Source organism: Protopterus annectens, chromosome 2.part0, assembly GCF_019279795.1.
Source record: "Protopterus annectens isolate FY-2018-M chromosome 2.part0, PAN1.0, whole genome shotgun sequence".
Classification (NCBI taxonomy): Eukaryota; Metazoa; Chordata; order Ceratodontiformes; family Protopteridae; genus Protopterus; species Protopterus annectens.
In genome coordinates, this window is record NC_056728.1 from 16,031,015 (window position 1) to 16,050,011 (window position 18,997).

At 39.4% G+C, this 18,997-nt stretch overlaps 1 protein-coding gene across 2 annotated transcripts in view; it reads right to left on the bottom strand.

Moving 5' to 3' along the window:
* Window positions 1-3,390: 3,390 nt before the first annotated feature.
* Window positions 3,391-18,997, bottom strand: part of LOC122792927 (spectrin beta chain, non-erythrocytic 1-like) — a 1,986,067-nt gene continuing 1,970,460 nt past the window's right edge. For both annotated transcript variants that reach the window (XM_044060498.1, XM_044060499.1), the window contains one exon: window positions 3,391-5,185. In XM_044060498.1, the coding sequence (XP_043916433.1) occupies window positions 4,967-5,185 (219 nt within the window). In that variant the 3' untranslated portion in view covers window positions 3,391-4,966. The remainder of the gene's footprint in view (window positions 5,186-18,997) is intronic.

Consider the following 18,997-nt stretch of genomic DNA (forward strand, 5'->3'; position numbering starts at 1 on the left):
GTTTTTACGGAGAGCCTCCACGAATGTAGGTGTGTGTTTTGTGTTTCTATGTGTGTGTTTTGGTGGTGTAGGTTTTGAGGGACTATGTGCTGAGTCTGGTGTGGTGCAAGTGTTTACCTTCTCCTCTTGACTGTCTAGTCCAGTCTTGGGTGAAGAGAGCTTTGCTTCCAGTTTGGCTATATAAGTGCATCTCTCACAGGTTGTAGTGTTGGGTGGTAGGATGAGAGGGTTGCCTGTGTACATGAGGCAATTACTGCATTGCCCCAAGATGCACAGATTCATCAGGTAGACAGGAGAAAACACCGGGGGGTTAACCCTTAGACATGCCTGGATATGTGCTTATTTGTTAAGTACTAGAAACTGTTTGCCTCTAGACAGTGAGGAAAGTTGAGTGCTGTAGTAATTTGTAGCTTATTTAGTACTTACAATAAGTTCTGAACAAGTGCTGAAACAAAAAACTGGCTAGTTCTAAGAAACAAAATTAAGCTAGAAGGCTTCCCTCCAACACAGAAAGGCTTGGGGGCCTAGAAGCCTACAAATAGTCCTGGACACAGGAAATCTATATCCAGGCTAGACTACCCACAGGAAAGCAGGAAACAAGCTTAGAAAAAGTTTTTTTTTTTGTTTTGTTTTTTTTTTTTAGTGGAAAGAGAGAAAGGAGTAGCAGAAACTAAGCTGATTGGCCTTCTCAAATGTTCTCCCTGTACTGGGTAGAATGAGGTAATGACACTAGACTGGGAGGAGGGTCCCAGATCAAATTTACACTAGGGGTGGGCAACTGCAAAGCCACCAACTATAAAAACACTATACCAACAGGGAGGAAGGGTGGGAAACAAACTGCAGAAATGTTTCTCAAAGCTGAAAAGCAGCAGTGAGCCTTTAAATGAAAGTTTTAAACAGCTAAAGGAGCCTCTAGAAAAAAAGAGTTTAACTGCAACAAGTTATCAGAAACAAACAACCCAACAGATGCTTAATAAAAGTGGACAATTTCCAGTTAATACCTCACACACAGTGAAACTAGCTAGAAAAATACACAGTACACAAAGTGCTATAAATAACAACGAAATAAAGAACAAAATAAGTAAAAAACAGGATACTTAATGTTATATTTTATAGTTCTGAGTTTGCTCAGTGTCTTTCCTTCAATTAGCTCAGTGTGAAATGGCAGAAACACTCACAACTTAACTTCTTTGGTAAAAGAAAGTTGAAACTTGAGACAGCTTTTAAGAAAGAAATCTCAAAAGAACCAATGAGGTGCTTAGTCTAAGCTGTAGTCCAGGTGACCTCAGTCAGCCAATGACCTCAAACAATTATCTCTCACTGAAATGCCTGATGGCTTTGGCTAAACCAAGATGTCCCTGAATATGTGCTCAGACACACAGCCTCCACAAACACTAGGCCCAAATACAAGCCTGAATATGGAAATGCTACAAATATCCCCACTACTTAGAAACAAACTGTAGACATGTTTCTCACAGATGAAAAGCAGCAGTGAGCCTTTAAATGAAAGTTTTAAACAGCTAAAGGAGCCTCTAGAAAAAAGAGTTTAACTGCAACAAGTTATCAGAAACAAACAATCCAACAGATGCTTAATACAAGTGGACATTGTCTAGTTAATACCTCACACACAGTGAAACTAGCTAGAAAAATACACAGTACACAAAGTGCTATAAATAACAAAGAAATAAAGAACATAATAAGCAAAAAACAGGATACTTAATGTTATATATTATAGTTCGGAGTTTGCTCAGTGTCCTTCCTTCGATTAGCTCAGTGTGAAATGGCAGAAACACTCACAACTTAACTTCTTAGGTAACAGAAAGTTGAAACCTGAGACAGCTTTTAAGAAAGAAATCTCAAAAGAACCAATGAGGTGCTTAGTCTAAGCTGTAGTCCAGGTGACCTCAGTCAGCCAATGACCTCAAACAATTCTCTATGACAGGATGCAACTATGCATCCTCTATGTACAGTGCAGCAAACTATTTTTCCTTGTTAAAAGTAGGAGGAACTAAACTGTCAACATTTTTAATACTGCACACTAAACTGCTTTACATCTTCAATATAACAGACCTTACCATTTTGTTTGGAGGGATAGAGTCTGGTACTCTCTCCAATACCCCCTTACTCAGAAAATAATTCATCTTTGTTTTAAGGCAGGAAGACTTCCAAAAAGATTTTACCCAAGAGAATGGACAAGCTTATTGGTACTGCCTTGGCTCAACAACCAAAGGCAGTATAACATAACACTTAGGATGCTGGACAATGAAGCTGAATTAATGGGTTTAAATCCTGTCAGTTGCCATTTCTGTACCATTTGATCCACTGCACACTGATTACTTGTGCTACTATCTACCTTAAAAAAGAAAACTGATGTAGCCAGTCGGGACTACCTGACCTTTAAACTAATAAAATTAATTGCATTTGATGATGCAGTTTTCTACTGAGCCACAAATGTGAACCTGCCTATGATTATTTACAATATCAACAGCTACAGGGGAATAAAGTGAACTGTTAAACTGACATCTGGACTGCCTAAACAATGTATGCAGCTAACCTTTACTTGAGTGGGGAACCCTTCCTGCTCTTCTGCAACTGCTGATGAGAATTCATTTGGTATGGGGCTTGGAAAGAGACCTTTGCACTCTTTTTTGGTTTATCCACTGCCTTAGAAGTTCAAAGTCTTGGAATGATGCACCCTAACACTCTCAGAAATGCATGCTCCAATGACTGGAGCTTAAGATTTAAAAAAATTGTAAAAGATTACACAAAAGATGTACCCAAGTATTCTACCCACTGAAGAGGGTCTCCTCAAAGATCATTTGACATGTTGAGTGCTCATATATCTGTTATTTACGGGATCTGCTACTCTCAATAAACAAACTATTCAAAACACGCAATCAGTAAGTACACAAAACTAAATGCTCAAGTACACATAAAAACCTAAACACGTGTATTCAAGCTAAAACTAATTTTGAGCAACTGTGAAAATCACAAAAACAAAAAATAAGTGAACTGCTGCCAATGAAGACTCACACCCCCTTCACATTATTATTTGTATGCCAAGATTGTTTCACCTCTGGGAAGAGTCATCAGTTAAAACAAAATAAATACTGTTGTGCTCTTTCTCTGAGATACTGTGAGTTACAGATCTCAATACCACATTCAAGCCCACACACATCCTTACAAAAAGTAGTGAAAAACAAACATGAGCATTCAAAACAATGAGTGAACATGCTCCAGCAAATTGAGTACAAGCAACTAAGACTCAAGCACCTATTATGAACATTGTTTTGAGAGACTCAACACCACTGTTTTTGACAAGAAAATGTGATCAACCTAAACACAGACATTAAAAACTGAGGCAGTACTTAAGAAAGGAACTGCTAGCAGTAAGTCTGTAGATAATTTTAATAGTTCTTTTAAAAATTAAACACGGGGTTACAAATTCCAACATATACACATATAATCTATATAATTCTGGGCATTCACGTATTAGGCAACCCAATAACTGAAGTTATAAACATATTCATTATTGGTTTTATGTGATAACCAAATAAAACCTTCATATACATTTAAATGAAAACTATTTCATTTTACTGGTGGTTTTAAATGATAACCAGATCAAACCTTCACATGTACTTAATAGAAACTATTGTGGTAGTGTTTTGCTCAACCCGTTTTAATGTACATTATTCTAATGAGTGCAAATGAAGTCTTCCCAACTCTAAAAAAATATTTGCAGTTCTAAAGATAACAATGCAGAATATGTGCTAGCTGAAATGGATGTCAACATGGCCGTCATATATATGGTTACAGGTTTTTCTTCTACAGGCATTCAAAATGTTATGCCTATTGTTCAAAGAATTCTGTAAAACAGAATCTATATAACCAATCAGGCCTTGCTTTCTGTATGTACAATATGAAGAAAGAAAAGAACAGGACAATCGGGCACACTCTTTTGCAGTATCAGTGGCAGGCAGGCACAGTCATCAGAATAAACATACTTAAAAATGCTTTTAATATTCTCAACAAAAGTTGCATTTGGCCCCTGGTGATTCTAAATCACTGCAAGCTAAGACAGAATTTCTAAAAAATTAAATTACTATTTTACAGTAAAATTATAGTTTGTGATTGGCCAGATCTAAACAGGAAGCTTAGAAAGACTGCAATGTATTAAAGCCGAGAAAAGTTCATTTGACAAACTGCTTTAACTCTTGATGGCAGGGTACCTTCTGCTGGTCTTCTACAAGCAATGCAGTACTACAGAAAACCTAGTGCCATTAGCCAGAAAATTCTGTATATAGTGCGTCATGCCTGTCATCATAGAAACTGGGGTAAAGCAAACATAATCCTACAGTTCATGGATCAGCCGACCTTGAGGGTCTGCAATTATAGAAACTGCAGTCTGCCTCATCTAGTCCTATGGCCAAGTGCCTTGGGTTTCAGCATGCTTATATGGGCATCTTCCTAACAGAGCTATGCGGACCACAGACACTTTCTTATTGCCTTGTTAATAACTGAAAATGAAAGGGGAACTGGACAGCATGAATTTGTTCTGGCAAGATATGACAACTTCTCCAAACTCCTGTGCTTTAAATACCAGTTGTGTTAGTGTTTCACTGAATTAAAATGCCCCAACAAAACCATCAATAAGCAAACAAACTAGAACCCAGACATCTATAAAAACCAAAGCCATTAAAATTTATGAAGTTGCTTGTATAGACCATTATTTTTCTTCCATAACTCTTCAATATCTTTTTTGTCAGTCTATACCACTTTCAAAGATATGGATATATATGTCTCTGATGAGATGTCGTGTAACAGTTTCATTTTGCCATGGCAGAATGTTACAGTCCTTATTTATGGTAATTTCAAACTTAAGAGTCATTGAGCTCTTGAGTCAGTATCTCTCTCTCTCTGAAGCAAACAGGTTTCTAGCATAGTATAGATTTTTCAGTTCCATAGTTTATTTTTTCTTAAAAAAGCTGAATCTTTTCTCTCTGTCTTTTTCTTTGCCTTCTTTGTTGCGGAGAGTGACAGTTCCTTCAGCACCGCTGTTAGGTGACAATGGAGGCATGGTCATGGCTCGTGTAAGTCCCTTTCGAGTGGGGGACTGTTCTTCTGGCATCGCAGAAGGGGATACTACAGAGAAATTGATTGCTCGAATCCAGCTACTCATTTCAGCCTGAAATTTAAATATGCATAAAACATTAACCAGGAAATACTTTAATAGCAGACTATTATAGCATAACATTTATAAGAATTTAAGTAGGAAGGTATATGACCTGGCACAAACCACATATTTTATGATTAGCAGCATACAACAAAATATACTTTGTTTTGCAAACATTGTAATGCCAAGAAGCCACTGTCTGCATTGCATTCTACTGACTCAGTTTCTTCAGATAGGCTTGATGACAGCATATAGTCAATTTAAAAGAAATTGCAATTCACACTGAATACTCTAATGCATCTGTGTGTGACAGAGACAGAGAGGGTTGTGTGTGTGTGTGTGTGTGTGTGTGTGCGTGTGTGTGTGTGTGTGTGTGTGTGTGTGTGTGTGTGTGTGTGTGTGTGTGTGAGTCTGTGTGTGTATGAGTGTGAGTGTGTTTGTGATTTCTAGTACCAACTCCTAACAGTTCCAGGCAAGCCCAAAGTGGCATTAGATTTACAGGGGTGCCTAGTGAAATTCTGGCTATAACTTAGATCCTTAGAATAGCAGATCTGCAAGTACCTATTAGATGAATTAATACAGTTTGCATTATGGTATTTTAGAGTATCCCCCTGCTTCAAGCTACAGTGACAGCAGCAGGGCTGTGGGATGTAGGCATATCTCTCAACCTCTTAGTGTAAAAATCTGGACAAACCCTGACAAAACTGGGGAACAAAGGCCTAAAAATAGGAACCGATTTTAAATATTGCTCTTATAAATTTAGAAAGTTGCTACAGTAACTGGGTTTGTCTTAACATACATTTTCTGAAGGATATGAGTCTGAAACTCAAACTTATGTCATTATTTAGTGACTTCAGTTCTCAGACCATACCAGTGATTTGCCAAAAAACCACAAATTTCTAAGGAATAAACCAAAAATATCAGGCAAAAATCTGGACATTGCCTGAATATCGAGATAGTTGAGAGGTACGGATGCAGGGTAGGTGCTGCCCCCCCTCCCCCATATACACACAGAAATGCTTGAAAGGTGTGCAGCAAGTTTTGGAATTCACTGCTTTTTGTATGAAACATGGTTTGTTCTTTGAACTGCTGGGGCTTGTAGTATTAGGGTTCACAGTTCTGACACCAGCAAATGATTGCATGCAGAGAATATACTATATGTCTGTGCAAATAGAGTTGATGCCCAGAATGGCAAACTGTGGCCACTTCTCATATGTTCTGCAACAGCCTTCTGCTGCATCTAATGGGATGACTATGTCTTTGAAGAAATCCTTGCTTTCTAAGATGAAAAGATGTGTTATTAAGGTCCCCAAGCAAGTTGGCGAGAGAGGGACCTAGTCCTTCTAAAAACAGCTGGGTGGAATCCGATACAGGTGCAGAAACATAAGGCAACTAGCATTTTCCATGCAATGCCATGCAAAAAACAAAGCCTTTCTGGCCTTGACAGGTCTGCATATTTCTGTATGCTATTTTGCTATTTCACTTGCTGGTCATTAATCCTGCCAAACTCAGATATGAGCCCATTCACTCCTTATTGGCGAGAACATTCCTGGATCCACTGGGGTGACAGTTGTCTAGTGTGGTAGTGGAGGGCTGAGGCCATCATTTAGATGGCCATAAAGTTGCTTGTGTCCATACCTGCATGCTTCTCAATGAGGACATTTTTTATTTATTAGCCTAACCCTTCCTCTGCGTGGAGAAAAGTGCAACCTGAATCTATGTGAAGGCCACAGTGCCTTCCCCTATATAAGTGCTCACTCCCACGCACCAGCTCAATGAAGGCTACTGCCATCTGGTGGCTTAGGAAGCCACACGTATGCCTCCAGGTTGCAATTCCACCCCTTCCTCTCAATGTCTGTTGCAACCTTGCTGCTGACTTTGCCCCCCTCCTCTCCAGGATGGGCACGTCCATCCTCCTGTCATCTTCATCATACTCCCAAGCAACTAACTGAAATATAAGTCACTTGGGCCATAGTCATGGCTTTACTCCTCTAGGCCAACTGAGTTGGCATTCAATAATACTTTATAATATTTTCTCACTATAATATTTTCTCAATTCACAAGACCCGTCATTTGTCTTTCTCATGTACTACTGAGATCCATTACTGCTTTAGCCTCCATTGCTTCTTTAGAAAGGAAGAAAAATAGCTAACATATTTTGTTTCAGCATAGTAGAAAAACTTAACAAATGTGATGTTGGTCTACTAACAGAAAACACAAAGACAATGGAACATTTAATACCTTTTATTTGGCCAGCATAGGTTTTGCAACCACTCAAGCTTTCGGGCTAGCAGGAGCCCTTCAACCTAAGTTACTGATGTTAGCCACAGTGCTTTAAAGTTATTTGAATATCGTAACAAATTCAATTTTATACAGACTCAGACTGGTGCATGCTAGATGATTTGAACTTAAAACAATAGGTTTGGAAATGGGATAAATATGTGCTGAGCTAACTTATTTTCACCTACAGATAAATGCGTAACTAATAATATAAAGGATTATGAGCAGGTCGCCGATCATAATGTTGGTGTGAATGACTTGAGATGTACTTCTCTGGACTATATGAAGAGAGACAGGACTGAGCTTGCTGAATATGTGTCCCAGGCAGATATGTCCCTAGCCTTAAGCAGCATCCTACCGTCACCCAGAATGATGCCTCAGTACAAACAGAAAATGATTGACTTTAACAACTGGCTTACTTTCTGGTGTAATTCCAAGGGGATCCAGTACCTGACAGCCTGGGAGGACATGACTGACAGACTACAATGCTTTTGCCAGAGATGGTCTTAATCTGTCTCCCTTGGGCTTCAGGCTTCTGGCAAAGGATCTTGCCTCCCCCATAGTGCTTTTTTTAGGCAAAGGCATGAGCACAAAATTACCAACATGAAAAATTCTTCTAAATGAAATTTAAAGGTCATGCTGCTGAATGCTAGGAGTCTTAGCATGAAAATGAACTCATTGCAAGCATTCTTTGCCTTAGAGGATGCTGTGATTTGTGCAGTCACAGAAACCTGGCTCAAAGCTGTGGAGAGCACCCCAGCTTTACCAGGTTACTTATCCTACCATACTTTCAGACCCCAAACAGAGGACAGCAAAGCCAAAGGAGGTGGAGTTTCAATATTTATCAAAAAGACCATACACACCTCCAGGCTGGTCAAATGGTATGACGCACAGGAGACACTTCAAATGCAGTTAACTGTTGACAAAACACCTATTCAAATCATAGCTAGCTACAGACCCCCAACCATGACTCAAGCCACCCACTCCACCTATCTGGACTTACTTGAATCCATCAAGATTTAACCCACTATCCTGATCCTGGGTGACCTTAACTACCCAACCATAGAGTGGAAGACCTATTCTAGCCCATGCTTGAACACCCAGAGATTCCTTGAATTTGTCAATGCCAATACACTGGATCAGCTGGTTGACACCCCGATAAGAGGTGAAAATATCCTGGACCTGGTACTAACCAACATGAGTAGCCACTGTAGCACCCCTACAGTGTCAGCCTCCTTGGTAAGATCTGACCATAAAGCGATCACCTTCGAAGTCACCATCTCCCCTGACACCCCCCCCCCAACTTGTCAGAGTCAAACAAAAAAACTTTTCCAAAGCTGACTACAATCTCCTGAGAGCTGGTATAAGCAACTTCTCAGCCACCATCCCTTTGTTAGGAACTAGCACTAATGTCCAAGCTTACACCAAAAAATATATGACAACCTACATAGCTTTATGGACTCAGCAATACCTGACAGGTCCAAATAATCTTCCTCAAGGAAGAGTAAACCTGTCTAGTGGACAGCACCAATAAACAAACTCTATAATAAAAGGAAAAAAATTGCTGTCCAGGACCAAGAAGGAGCAGGTGCCAAGTTGGAAGCAATCTCTCCTTTGTCTGAACAAGCAAATAAGGTCACAGGTGAAATCCTCTAAGGCTAACTTTGAGTCCAAATTGACCACATCCACTAGGAACAATCAAAAGGCCTTCTTCACATATGTTCACAGTCTGAAAGAGTAACACCCATATCTGCTCTGAACTGGTGGTCAATAACAACACATACACAAACACCATAGATACAGCCAACCTACTGGCAGACAGGTTCAGTGAAAACTTCATCCCCCTGTACACCCCATGAGTAAACCAGGCCATCTCCAGCACCTGCCCCCCTCCCCACATCACCAGAGAGGATGTTTAATGCCCTGTCAAAGGCAAAAAATACAGTCTCCATGGGATCCGACAACATCCCTGGCTATATCCTACATGAACTCAGGCATGAGCTGTCAGCTCCATTAGGCATCCCATTCAACCAAAGCCTGGGCACCGGCTTCATTACAGCTGAATGGAGGACAGCCACTGTGATCCCTCTACACAAATGTGGAGCATCCACTGACCCAGGCAATTATAGGCCCATCAGCCTAACTAACCTGATCTGCAAGGCCATGGAACGTATTATCATGGACCTTATAAACAAGGACATTGGCAACCTCCAAATGCTTGACTTCACACAGTTTCGTTTTGTCAAAGGGAGATCATGCCTGTTAAACTTGGTCGACTTCTTTGAAACAGTCACCAAAGCCACGGACGAGGGGAAGACCGTGCACACCACCTACCTTGACCTAGCCAAAGCCTTTAACACTATTCCTCACTCAGGCATAATAGATAAACTCTCCCAGCTAGGCATCAACCCATATATTACCAGATGGGTAGCTAACTGGCTCACTGATAGAACCCACTCAGTCAAAATAGGGGAAGCTACCTCTAGTAGTAGACCCGTAACAAGTGGTGTACTCCAAGGATCAGTCTTGGGGGTCTCTACTGTTTGGGAAATACTTTTCTGAGGTGCAAGCCAAAACCATTGGTCTGTGGCTGACCAAGTTTGCAGAAGACTGCAAGCTGGGTGCTGTCTTAAACTTCCCTAGTGATGAGAACATCCTCCAAGATGGCCTTACCCAAACAACTGACTGGTGCCAGAAGCATGGCCTCAAACTGAATGCCAAGAAATGCATCATTATCACCTTTGGGGAAAATGGAAGTCCCCATTAATTATCACATTAATAACAAAGTGCTAAGCATGCAATCAGTCATGAGGGACTTGGGCAGCTAGGCCGATAGCAACCTGACTTTTGACCACCATGTTGCCTCCGTTGTATGGAAGGCTTTCTACATGGCCCACCTCATAAGTAAGGGTATTTCACCCAGGAACAAGGAGGTCATAACATCCCTGTACTCCTCCCTTATCAGACCCATTTCTGAGTACAATGCCCCCTTCGGCATGTACCTTGCCAAGCACATGCAGCAGCTGGAGAGACCACAGAGCTTCCTGACCAAGAAGATCCACGGTCTCAAACACCTGTCCTATACTGATAGGCTAAAAGCCCTGTCCCTCTACTCAGGCTCATACAGACTGCTCAAAGATGACCTGTATCTGGCATGCAAGGCCATCTCAGAACCACCCTTTATGGAGTTGCTGCATATCCGTAAGTCAAATTCCACTTGCTCAACGCACACGCAAGGCCTCAACCTGGTCGGTGACATTAATAGAACTTGTTGGCGGGATAGATTTCTGTCCCAAAGACTCCCCCATCTATGTTATAGACTCCCTCTCCATGTCAAGCATAGCACCTCTCTAGCCCTCTTTAAGAGGAACCTGGACGACTGGATGGAAAACAGAAAATACACCCCTGGGATCCCATCTGTGTCCCTGCTGGACAGGGGCAACAGGTGCTGACTTTGTGGGAACATGGGTAAAATTCTTGGCTAGGCTTATAAGGGCCTCTGGGCCAATAGCCTAGTATCATCCTATGAACCTATAACCAGCTTATTATTTGTACGAGACATCGACATCAAGAAATCCGCCATGAGAACGAAGCTCAAGAGGTGAATCTTGGCAACCATGCTGAGAACACATAATTCGGGGTTATGATCAGAGACCCAATCACAATTCTTTGTAGTACATGGAGCTTTATGTGCTACATGTACTATCAGTTACAGTAACTTACAGGGAAAAAAACTGCAATGTTTTGTGTTGGCTTTCAAAGCCAGAAAGCACTTTGCAAGCTTTGTCAGAAAGACATTGTAAAACATTCTGTTACATTACAAAAGTTTGTGAAATGTTACTGCTGCAGTCATTTGCTGGTCAGTACTGGCAGATACCTGTCTTAAAAAAATATGCAAGACATGCTTAATGTTTTGTTTAAGATCGGGTCTCATGCTGTAGAAGTGCTTAACTGACTTGTCCTTTTCTGGATATCAGAGCATGATCACTGCACTCCATGCACTACATAAAATGTTACAGTCCTGCCTATTTGTTCTGGCAGAATAACATTCAGCATGGCAATGAGAATATAGAAAAAAATGAAAACAGGACACTTTCTATACAGCACTAACATGAAAATATCTGAAAACAATCATCTAAAAATGTCAATTTGAAAAATGTTGCAAATATTTACATTTCCATCCAAATATGTCTGGTCCATTTTGACACAACCTATTTAAATGATTTACTTCTAACTTTGTTTATGCCTCACACTGTCTAAACTAGTTATAATCTCACAAGTCTAAAACTTCATTCTAGTTAGACATTCATGTTTTCACATTTTCCAGGGGATCAGTGTGCTGATTATTATTTTACACATTTATTCTTCCATTAAAAAGTAAGTAAACTAATACAAATACATCCTCTATCATCCTGGTCTGAAAAAGTGATGCTTAAATACATAGATGCTGCAGATATATAATAAATAAAAAGGATAAATGAAGGCAATAAATATTTTAGACAATATATACTTTTCTATAAAGCCAACACATAGTAACATATGCTCAGAGCTAAGGAAAGTCACTTGACATGATACCTAGACATGAGTGATACTTAGAAATGAGTGTCTAAGTGCTGAGTTCAGAACGGTTTCACATAGTGTAGCTATATACACTTAATTAATGTCTGCTAAAAAATCAAAGTAACCTTCACTACCTGGTTCATGTCTAAGAAAGTAGGACTTTTAAAAGAACACAAAACTGTGATCATTACTACTCACTTAGAAATTCTTGTACTAAAAATTCTCTCCCAAACCCTACTCAGTCCCCTAGTACCAATGACACCTGAAGCCCCCAGCCTCTAAAGGTCGCACCCAGTTTGTCAAAACACTCTGCCAATGTTAATATAAAAGCCCAGCCTTATAAGTCCCCTAACACTGTGCCCCATCGTCTGCCAACAAACAATGTCAATGCTAACATCTCCTCTGTAGATTTCCTGTCCTTAAACTCCCGAATGCCTGCAGCACCATCTCCATACTCATTCTACAATTTACTAACCCCTCACTGGCCAAAGGCACATTTCCCTGACATATTACAATCTTCTGCCATTACTCCCGTATCCAAATCTCAGATCCAGTGTTCTCTGACTACTACTACTCATACCCATACTATAGCCAAACTGTCAACTCTGATTAAATTATCACAAAAAGCCATGTTTGCTCATTGTACACTATGTAGAGCAAAATAGCCTTCTCTGTCCTAACCAGCATAGCTAGCCTTTAATGCTAGCATCTATATAATGTGGAAACAGGCACACTAACCCATGCAATATTCACCAATCTGACCAAACTGTTCAGCTCTGTACCTCATCCTATGCTGCTCCATCCCCCTAACCTGCTATGGGCTCAATGAAACTTTTCTTGGTCCCAAATTTAGCTTCAGGATTGCAATCTATGTACAGTCTATAACTCTTCCATTTTCTTTCTCCACTGCCTGCTCCATGGTGCTACCTGTCAAGAGTTCCTCAGATTCAATACTACTCCCCTGTCATTCCATTAACAACACATAAACATGCATGATGTACTAATAGTAAGCAATTATCAGCTCTACACTGATCACCTAGCTTTCCTTTCTACTAACCACCTTTATGACATCAGACTTCCATACAAGCATGACCCTCCTGGATACACAGTTAACCCCTCTAGGACTGATAATCCACTACTCTGTAAAAAAAGGTTATGCTACTGCACACTTATAAAAAGACCCTCATGGCAAGCTATCAGCCCAACAATCCCCTCCCCTTCAGGATACACCACTGACAGCATCTACCAATTTAAACACCTTTCGACTTTGGAATGATCCATCTTTGTTACTTAAAACAACTACATTAAAAATTACTTAACATTTAGATTTACCACAATTTCTTCATGTAACCATACAACAAAAATTGATTATAAATATTTACTTGTCTGATTGATATACTGTGCACTACAAAGACTGCTTGTGTTACTTGTATTAAGGTTATGCTTAAAAATGGACACATGTGGCCAAATCTAACTATTTAACTGAATGAACATTGAATAACGAAAAAAAAAAAAGCTATACAAGAAGAGATGAGAAGCTAAGCCAGCAGCATGCAAATAGAACAGACAGTCGATGCGGTAAATGCATTACAGCGGTACAGAAATGCAGCTGGGCTCGGACATGGCTATAAAGTGCTGCTAAAACCTGGAAAATAGGAATAAGAAACAAGTCAGAATCATGAAACTGTAACAAAGGCGAAAAAAAAAGTAGTAGTGTGTTTTCTGTCTATGGACGAAAAACCTTTTTAAGACCACATGGGAGGACACTGGACATACCTTTGGCATATTTACTCTGTGTTGACAGTACATACAGTCAGGATGGAGGTGGGAGAACAAAGCTGTCTGCAACCACAGATGGTGGTATCTAATCATGTGATAAGAAAACAAAAAATAAAGCCCTTAGTAGTATTGCATATGTGCCACTTAGGAAGCCAGCCTGAGCCTGGCAGTTGTTCCTAGATGCAGATTTACTTTTGAATAATTAACGTGGTTAGAAATCAGAGCAGTCAGTGCTGTGTGATATGCCAGCCTTGCAGAAGGATGACGAAGCAGCATCAGTAACATAGCTCCCATAGAGTACCACTGGGCTATTACCCACTCAAATTCCAACACAGTCAATTACTATTTCAAGTCATAAGCAATTGTTCTATTATTACTTCAAGCAGAGGTTTTTCAAATTTTTTTTGGCTCTACAGTAAGGGGCCCATTCTGACAATAATATAAGGAAAGAAAGACAACATCTCCTTCAAAGCAGCAGTAATTGCACTTGCTGGCTTCTATTCTATCATTACAGAAAATGTCCTGTAACTGCAGCGGGTAAGGCCTATTCACAGCAGCCCGACGACTTTGCTTTCACTCATCCTGGACATAGCCGTCCTTAGGCACAGGCCAACTAGGCGGCCACCTAGGGCGCTGCTCTAGCTGGGGCACTTTTCCAGTATTTATTTGATGTAGGTAGACCAGGATGGAGGCACCGGGTGCTGTGGGAGGGAACGCCGTGGAGCCCTTTTGCCTAGGGTACCAGTTGACTTAAGGCCGCTCCTGATTCCAGAGCTCTACTACTGCTGCAGACTACTTTGCTCTATAATTCCCTTACAACCAAAAAGTAAGCTGTCACAAAGTATGCAAAATGTTGCAGTGACTGGTGGTTTCAAGTTTGTTGCAAGTGATGCTGGGATGTTGATACTGATCACAAAGTACAGAAAACTATATCACCTTAGTCCATTGTTTGACAGTGCACACCTCCCACCCTTCAGATAATTCATTTTTTAACCCATCCATGTATCAGTCACTCACATACATATTTGCTCATTTCTGCAGAGACCCAAGGGAGTCCATCTCAGTGCCTTCTTGCAATACGATGCAAAGTTGATCCAGTCTGTTCATTGTTAAGAACAGCAAACCTTGCTGTAGCTGTAAGTTCAGTCACTGTGGCTGTACATCAGGCTTACAATTCTAGCCTCCAGATTTGAAAACAAACAAAAAAAAAAAAGCTGCTCAGTTGGGGTGATTTTTGTCAACCTGTTTCAAAAGTTCCAGAATCTAATTTCTATACAATAAAACAGAAGACAAGCATAGCTAGAGTGAGGTGAAAGTGGCAACTGTCCAGGGCAGAATTTATTAAGGGATGTGATTAGAAGATCATTTATTTCCATAGACTGTGAGGGCTTTAGGATATTGTGTACCTCCATAGGAGTGGAGGAGCACCATACCACAGAATGGACCTTTTTTGGACCCACATGGTGCAGTGGTGCAGGAGTGAGGGGTCCTGGTGGTTATTTTTACTGTTGAGAGGCACTATGATAAGGGAGCAGCACCAAGCACCATATGAGCCAGTTACAGCCCTAAAATCAAACTTGCAAAAATTCATTCTGCAATTCTTTACAGACAATCTGTCTCAGCAAGCAATAAACTGCATGTCTGGTGAGTGAAGTCTAAGCAAACAGGACTTTCCTTTCAGCATTTTAACTAGGAGTTAAACTATCCCAGTTTTGAAAAACTCGAGATGTATTTTTTACAGTATGAATTCTCAGCCTCTGTTGTTTCAAAGCCCCCTTAACACAACTAATACTGGTCAAGGCAGCCTCACAGCACCATGTATTACAATGTAATAACTGAATGCCATGATGATGAAAAGTGCAACAGAAAAATAACATTTGGTTATACGACAGTGTCAGTATGAGCTGTTACAATTAATATAACAGTGTCAGTATGAGCTGTTACAATTAATACAACAGTGTCAGTATGAGCTGTTACAATTAATATGACAGTGTCAGTATGAGCTGTTACAATTAATATGACAGTGTCAGTATGAGCTGTTACAATTAATACGACAGTGTCAGCTGTTACAATTAATACGACAGTGTCAGTATGAGCTGTTACAATTAATATGACAGTGTCAGTATGAGCTGTTACAATTAATATGACAGTGTCAGTATGAGCTGTTACAATTAATACAACAGTGTCAGTATGAGCTGTTACAATTAATACGACAGAGTGTCAGTATAAGCTGTTACAATTAATACGACAGTGTCAGTATGACCTGTTACAATTAATACGACAGTGTCAGTATGACCTGTTACAATTAATACGACAGTGTCAGTATGAGCTGTTACAATTAATACGACAGTGTCAGTATGACCTGTTACAATTAATATGACAGTGTCAGTATGAGCTGTTACAATTAATACGACAGTGTCAGTATGAGCTGTTACAATTAATATGACAGTGTCAGTATGAGTTGTTACAATTAATACGACAGTGTCAGTATGTGCTGTTACAATTAATATGACAGTGTCAGTATGAGCTGTTACAATTAATATGACAGTGTCAGTATGAGCTGTTACAATTAATACAACAGTGTCAGTATGAGCTGTTACAATTAATATCACAGTGTCAGTATGAGCTGTTACAATTAATATGACAGTGTCAGTATGAGCTGTTACAATTAATACGACAGTGTCAGTATGAGCTGTTACAATTAATATGACAGTGTCAGTGTGAGCTGTTACAATTAATATGACAGTGTCAGTATGAGCTGTTACAATTAATATGACAGTGTCAGTATGAGCTGTTACAATTAATACGACAGTGTCAGTATGAGCTGTTACAATTAATACGACAGTGCCAGTATGTGCTGTTACAATTAATACGACAGTGTCAGTATGAGCTGTTACAATTAATATGACAGTGTCAGTATGAGCTGTTACAATTAATACGACAGTGTCAGTATGAGCTGTTACAATTAATATGACAGTGTCAGTATGAGCTGTTACAATTAATATGACAGTGTCAGTATGAGCTGTTACAATTAATATGACAGTGTCAGTATGAGCTGTTACAATTAATACGACAGTGTCAGTATGAGCTGTTACAATTAATATGACAGTGTCAGTATGAGCTGTTACAATTAATACGACAGTGTCAGTATGAGCTGTTACAATTAATACGACAGTGTCAGTATGAGCTGTTACAATTAATACGACAGTGTCAGTATGAGCTGTTACAATTAATATGACAGTGTCAGTATGAGCTGTTACAATTAATATGACAGTGTCAGTATGAGCTGTTACAATTAATATGACAGTGTCAGTATGAGCTGTTACAATTAATATGACAGTGTCAGTATGAGCTGTTACAATTAATACGACAGTGTCAGTATGAGCTGTTACAATTAATATGACAGTGTCAGTATGAGCTGTTACAATTAATATGACAGTGTCAGTATGAGCTGTTACAATTAATATGACAGTGTCAGTATGAGCTGTTACAATTAATACGACAGTGTCAGTATGAGCTGTTACAATTAATATGACAGTGTCAGTATGAGCTGTTACAATTAATATGACAGTGTCAGTATGAGCTGTTACAATTAATATGACAGTGTCAGTATGAGCTGTTACAATTAATACGACAGTGTCAGTATGAGCTGTTACAATTAATACGACAGTGTCAGTATGAGCTGTTACAATTAATACGACAGTGTCAGTATGAGCTGTTACAATTAATACGACAGTGTCAGTATGAGCTGTTACAATTAATACGACAGTGTCAGTATGAGCTGTTACAATTAACATGACAGTGTCAGTATGAGCTGTTACAATTAATATGACAGTGTCAGTATGAGCTGTTACAATTAATACAACAGTGTCAGTATGAGCTGTTACAATTAATACAACAGTGTCAGTATGAGCTGTTACAATTAATATGACAGTGTCAGTATGAGCTGTTACAAATAATACGACAGTGTCAGTATGAGCTGTTACAATTAATATGACAGAGTGTCAGTATAAGCTGTTACAATTAATATGACAGTGTCAGTATGAGCTGTTACAATTAATACAACAGTGTCAGTATGAGCTGTTACAATTAATACAACAGTGTCAGTATGAGCTGTTACAATTAATACAACAGTGTCAGTATGAGCTGTTACAATTAATATGACAGTGTCAGTATGAGCTGTTACAATTAATATGACAGTGTCAGTATGAGCTGTTACAATTAATACGACAGTGTCAGTATGAGCTGTTACAATTAATACAACAGTGTCAGTATGAGCTGTTACAATTAATACGACAGTGTCAGTATGAGCTGTTACAATTAATACGACAGTGTCAGTATGAGCTGTTACAATTAACATGACAGTGTCAGTATGAGCTGTTACAATTAATATGACAGTGTCAGTATGAGCTGTTACAATTAATACAACAGTGTCAGTATGAGCTGTTACAATTAATATGACAGTGTCAGTATGAGCTGTTACAATTAATATCACAGTGTCAGTATGAGCTGTTACAATTAATATGACAGTGTCAGTATGAGCTGTTGCAATTAATACGAAAGTGTCAGTATGAGCTGTTACAATTAATATGACAGTGTCAGTGTGAGCTGTTACAATTAATACGACAGTGTCAGTATGAGCTGTTACAATTAATACGACAGTGTCAGTATGAGCTGTTACAATTAATACGACAGTGCCAGTATGTGCTGTTACAATTAATACGACAGTGTCAGCTGTTACAATTAATACGAAAGTGTCAGTATGAGCTGTTACAATTAATATGACAGTGTCAGTGTGAGCTGTTACAATTAATACGACAGTGTCAGTATGAGCTGTTACAATTAATACGACAGTGTCAGTATGAGCTGTTACAATTAACCAAGACACATGGCACTGCTAATATTTTTTTTACTACTACATATAACTTCATGTCTGTAGCTATGAGTACTTTAATACAATTTATCCAAGTTCAGCTTAAAAAATATATTACCCTAATATCTTTCTTCCTTGTACCTTCCAAATCAGGCCAGATTTGTTGGAGAATTCACTGATTTTGCTACATTTCGGAGTAGTTTGCTGGAGGAAGCAGCTGAATTACAGTTGGTATTTGAGGGTTACTAGCTCCTCAGAAGCCACAGGATTTTAAATGCCAATTAGTGCATTTCAGAATTTTTTTTCTAACCTTCAGAAACATGTATATGATG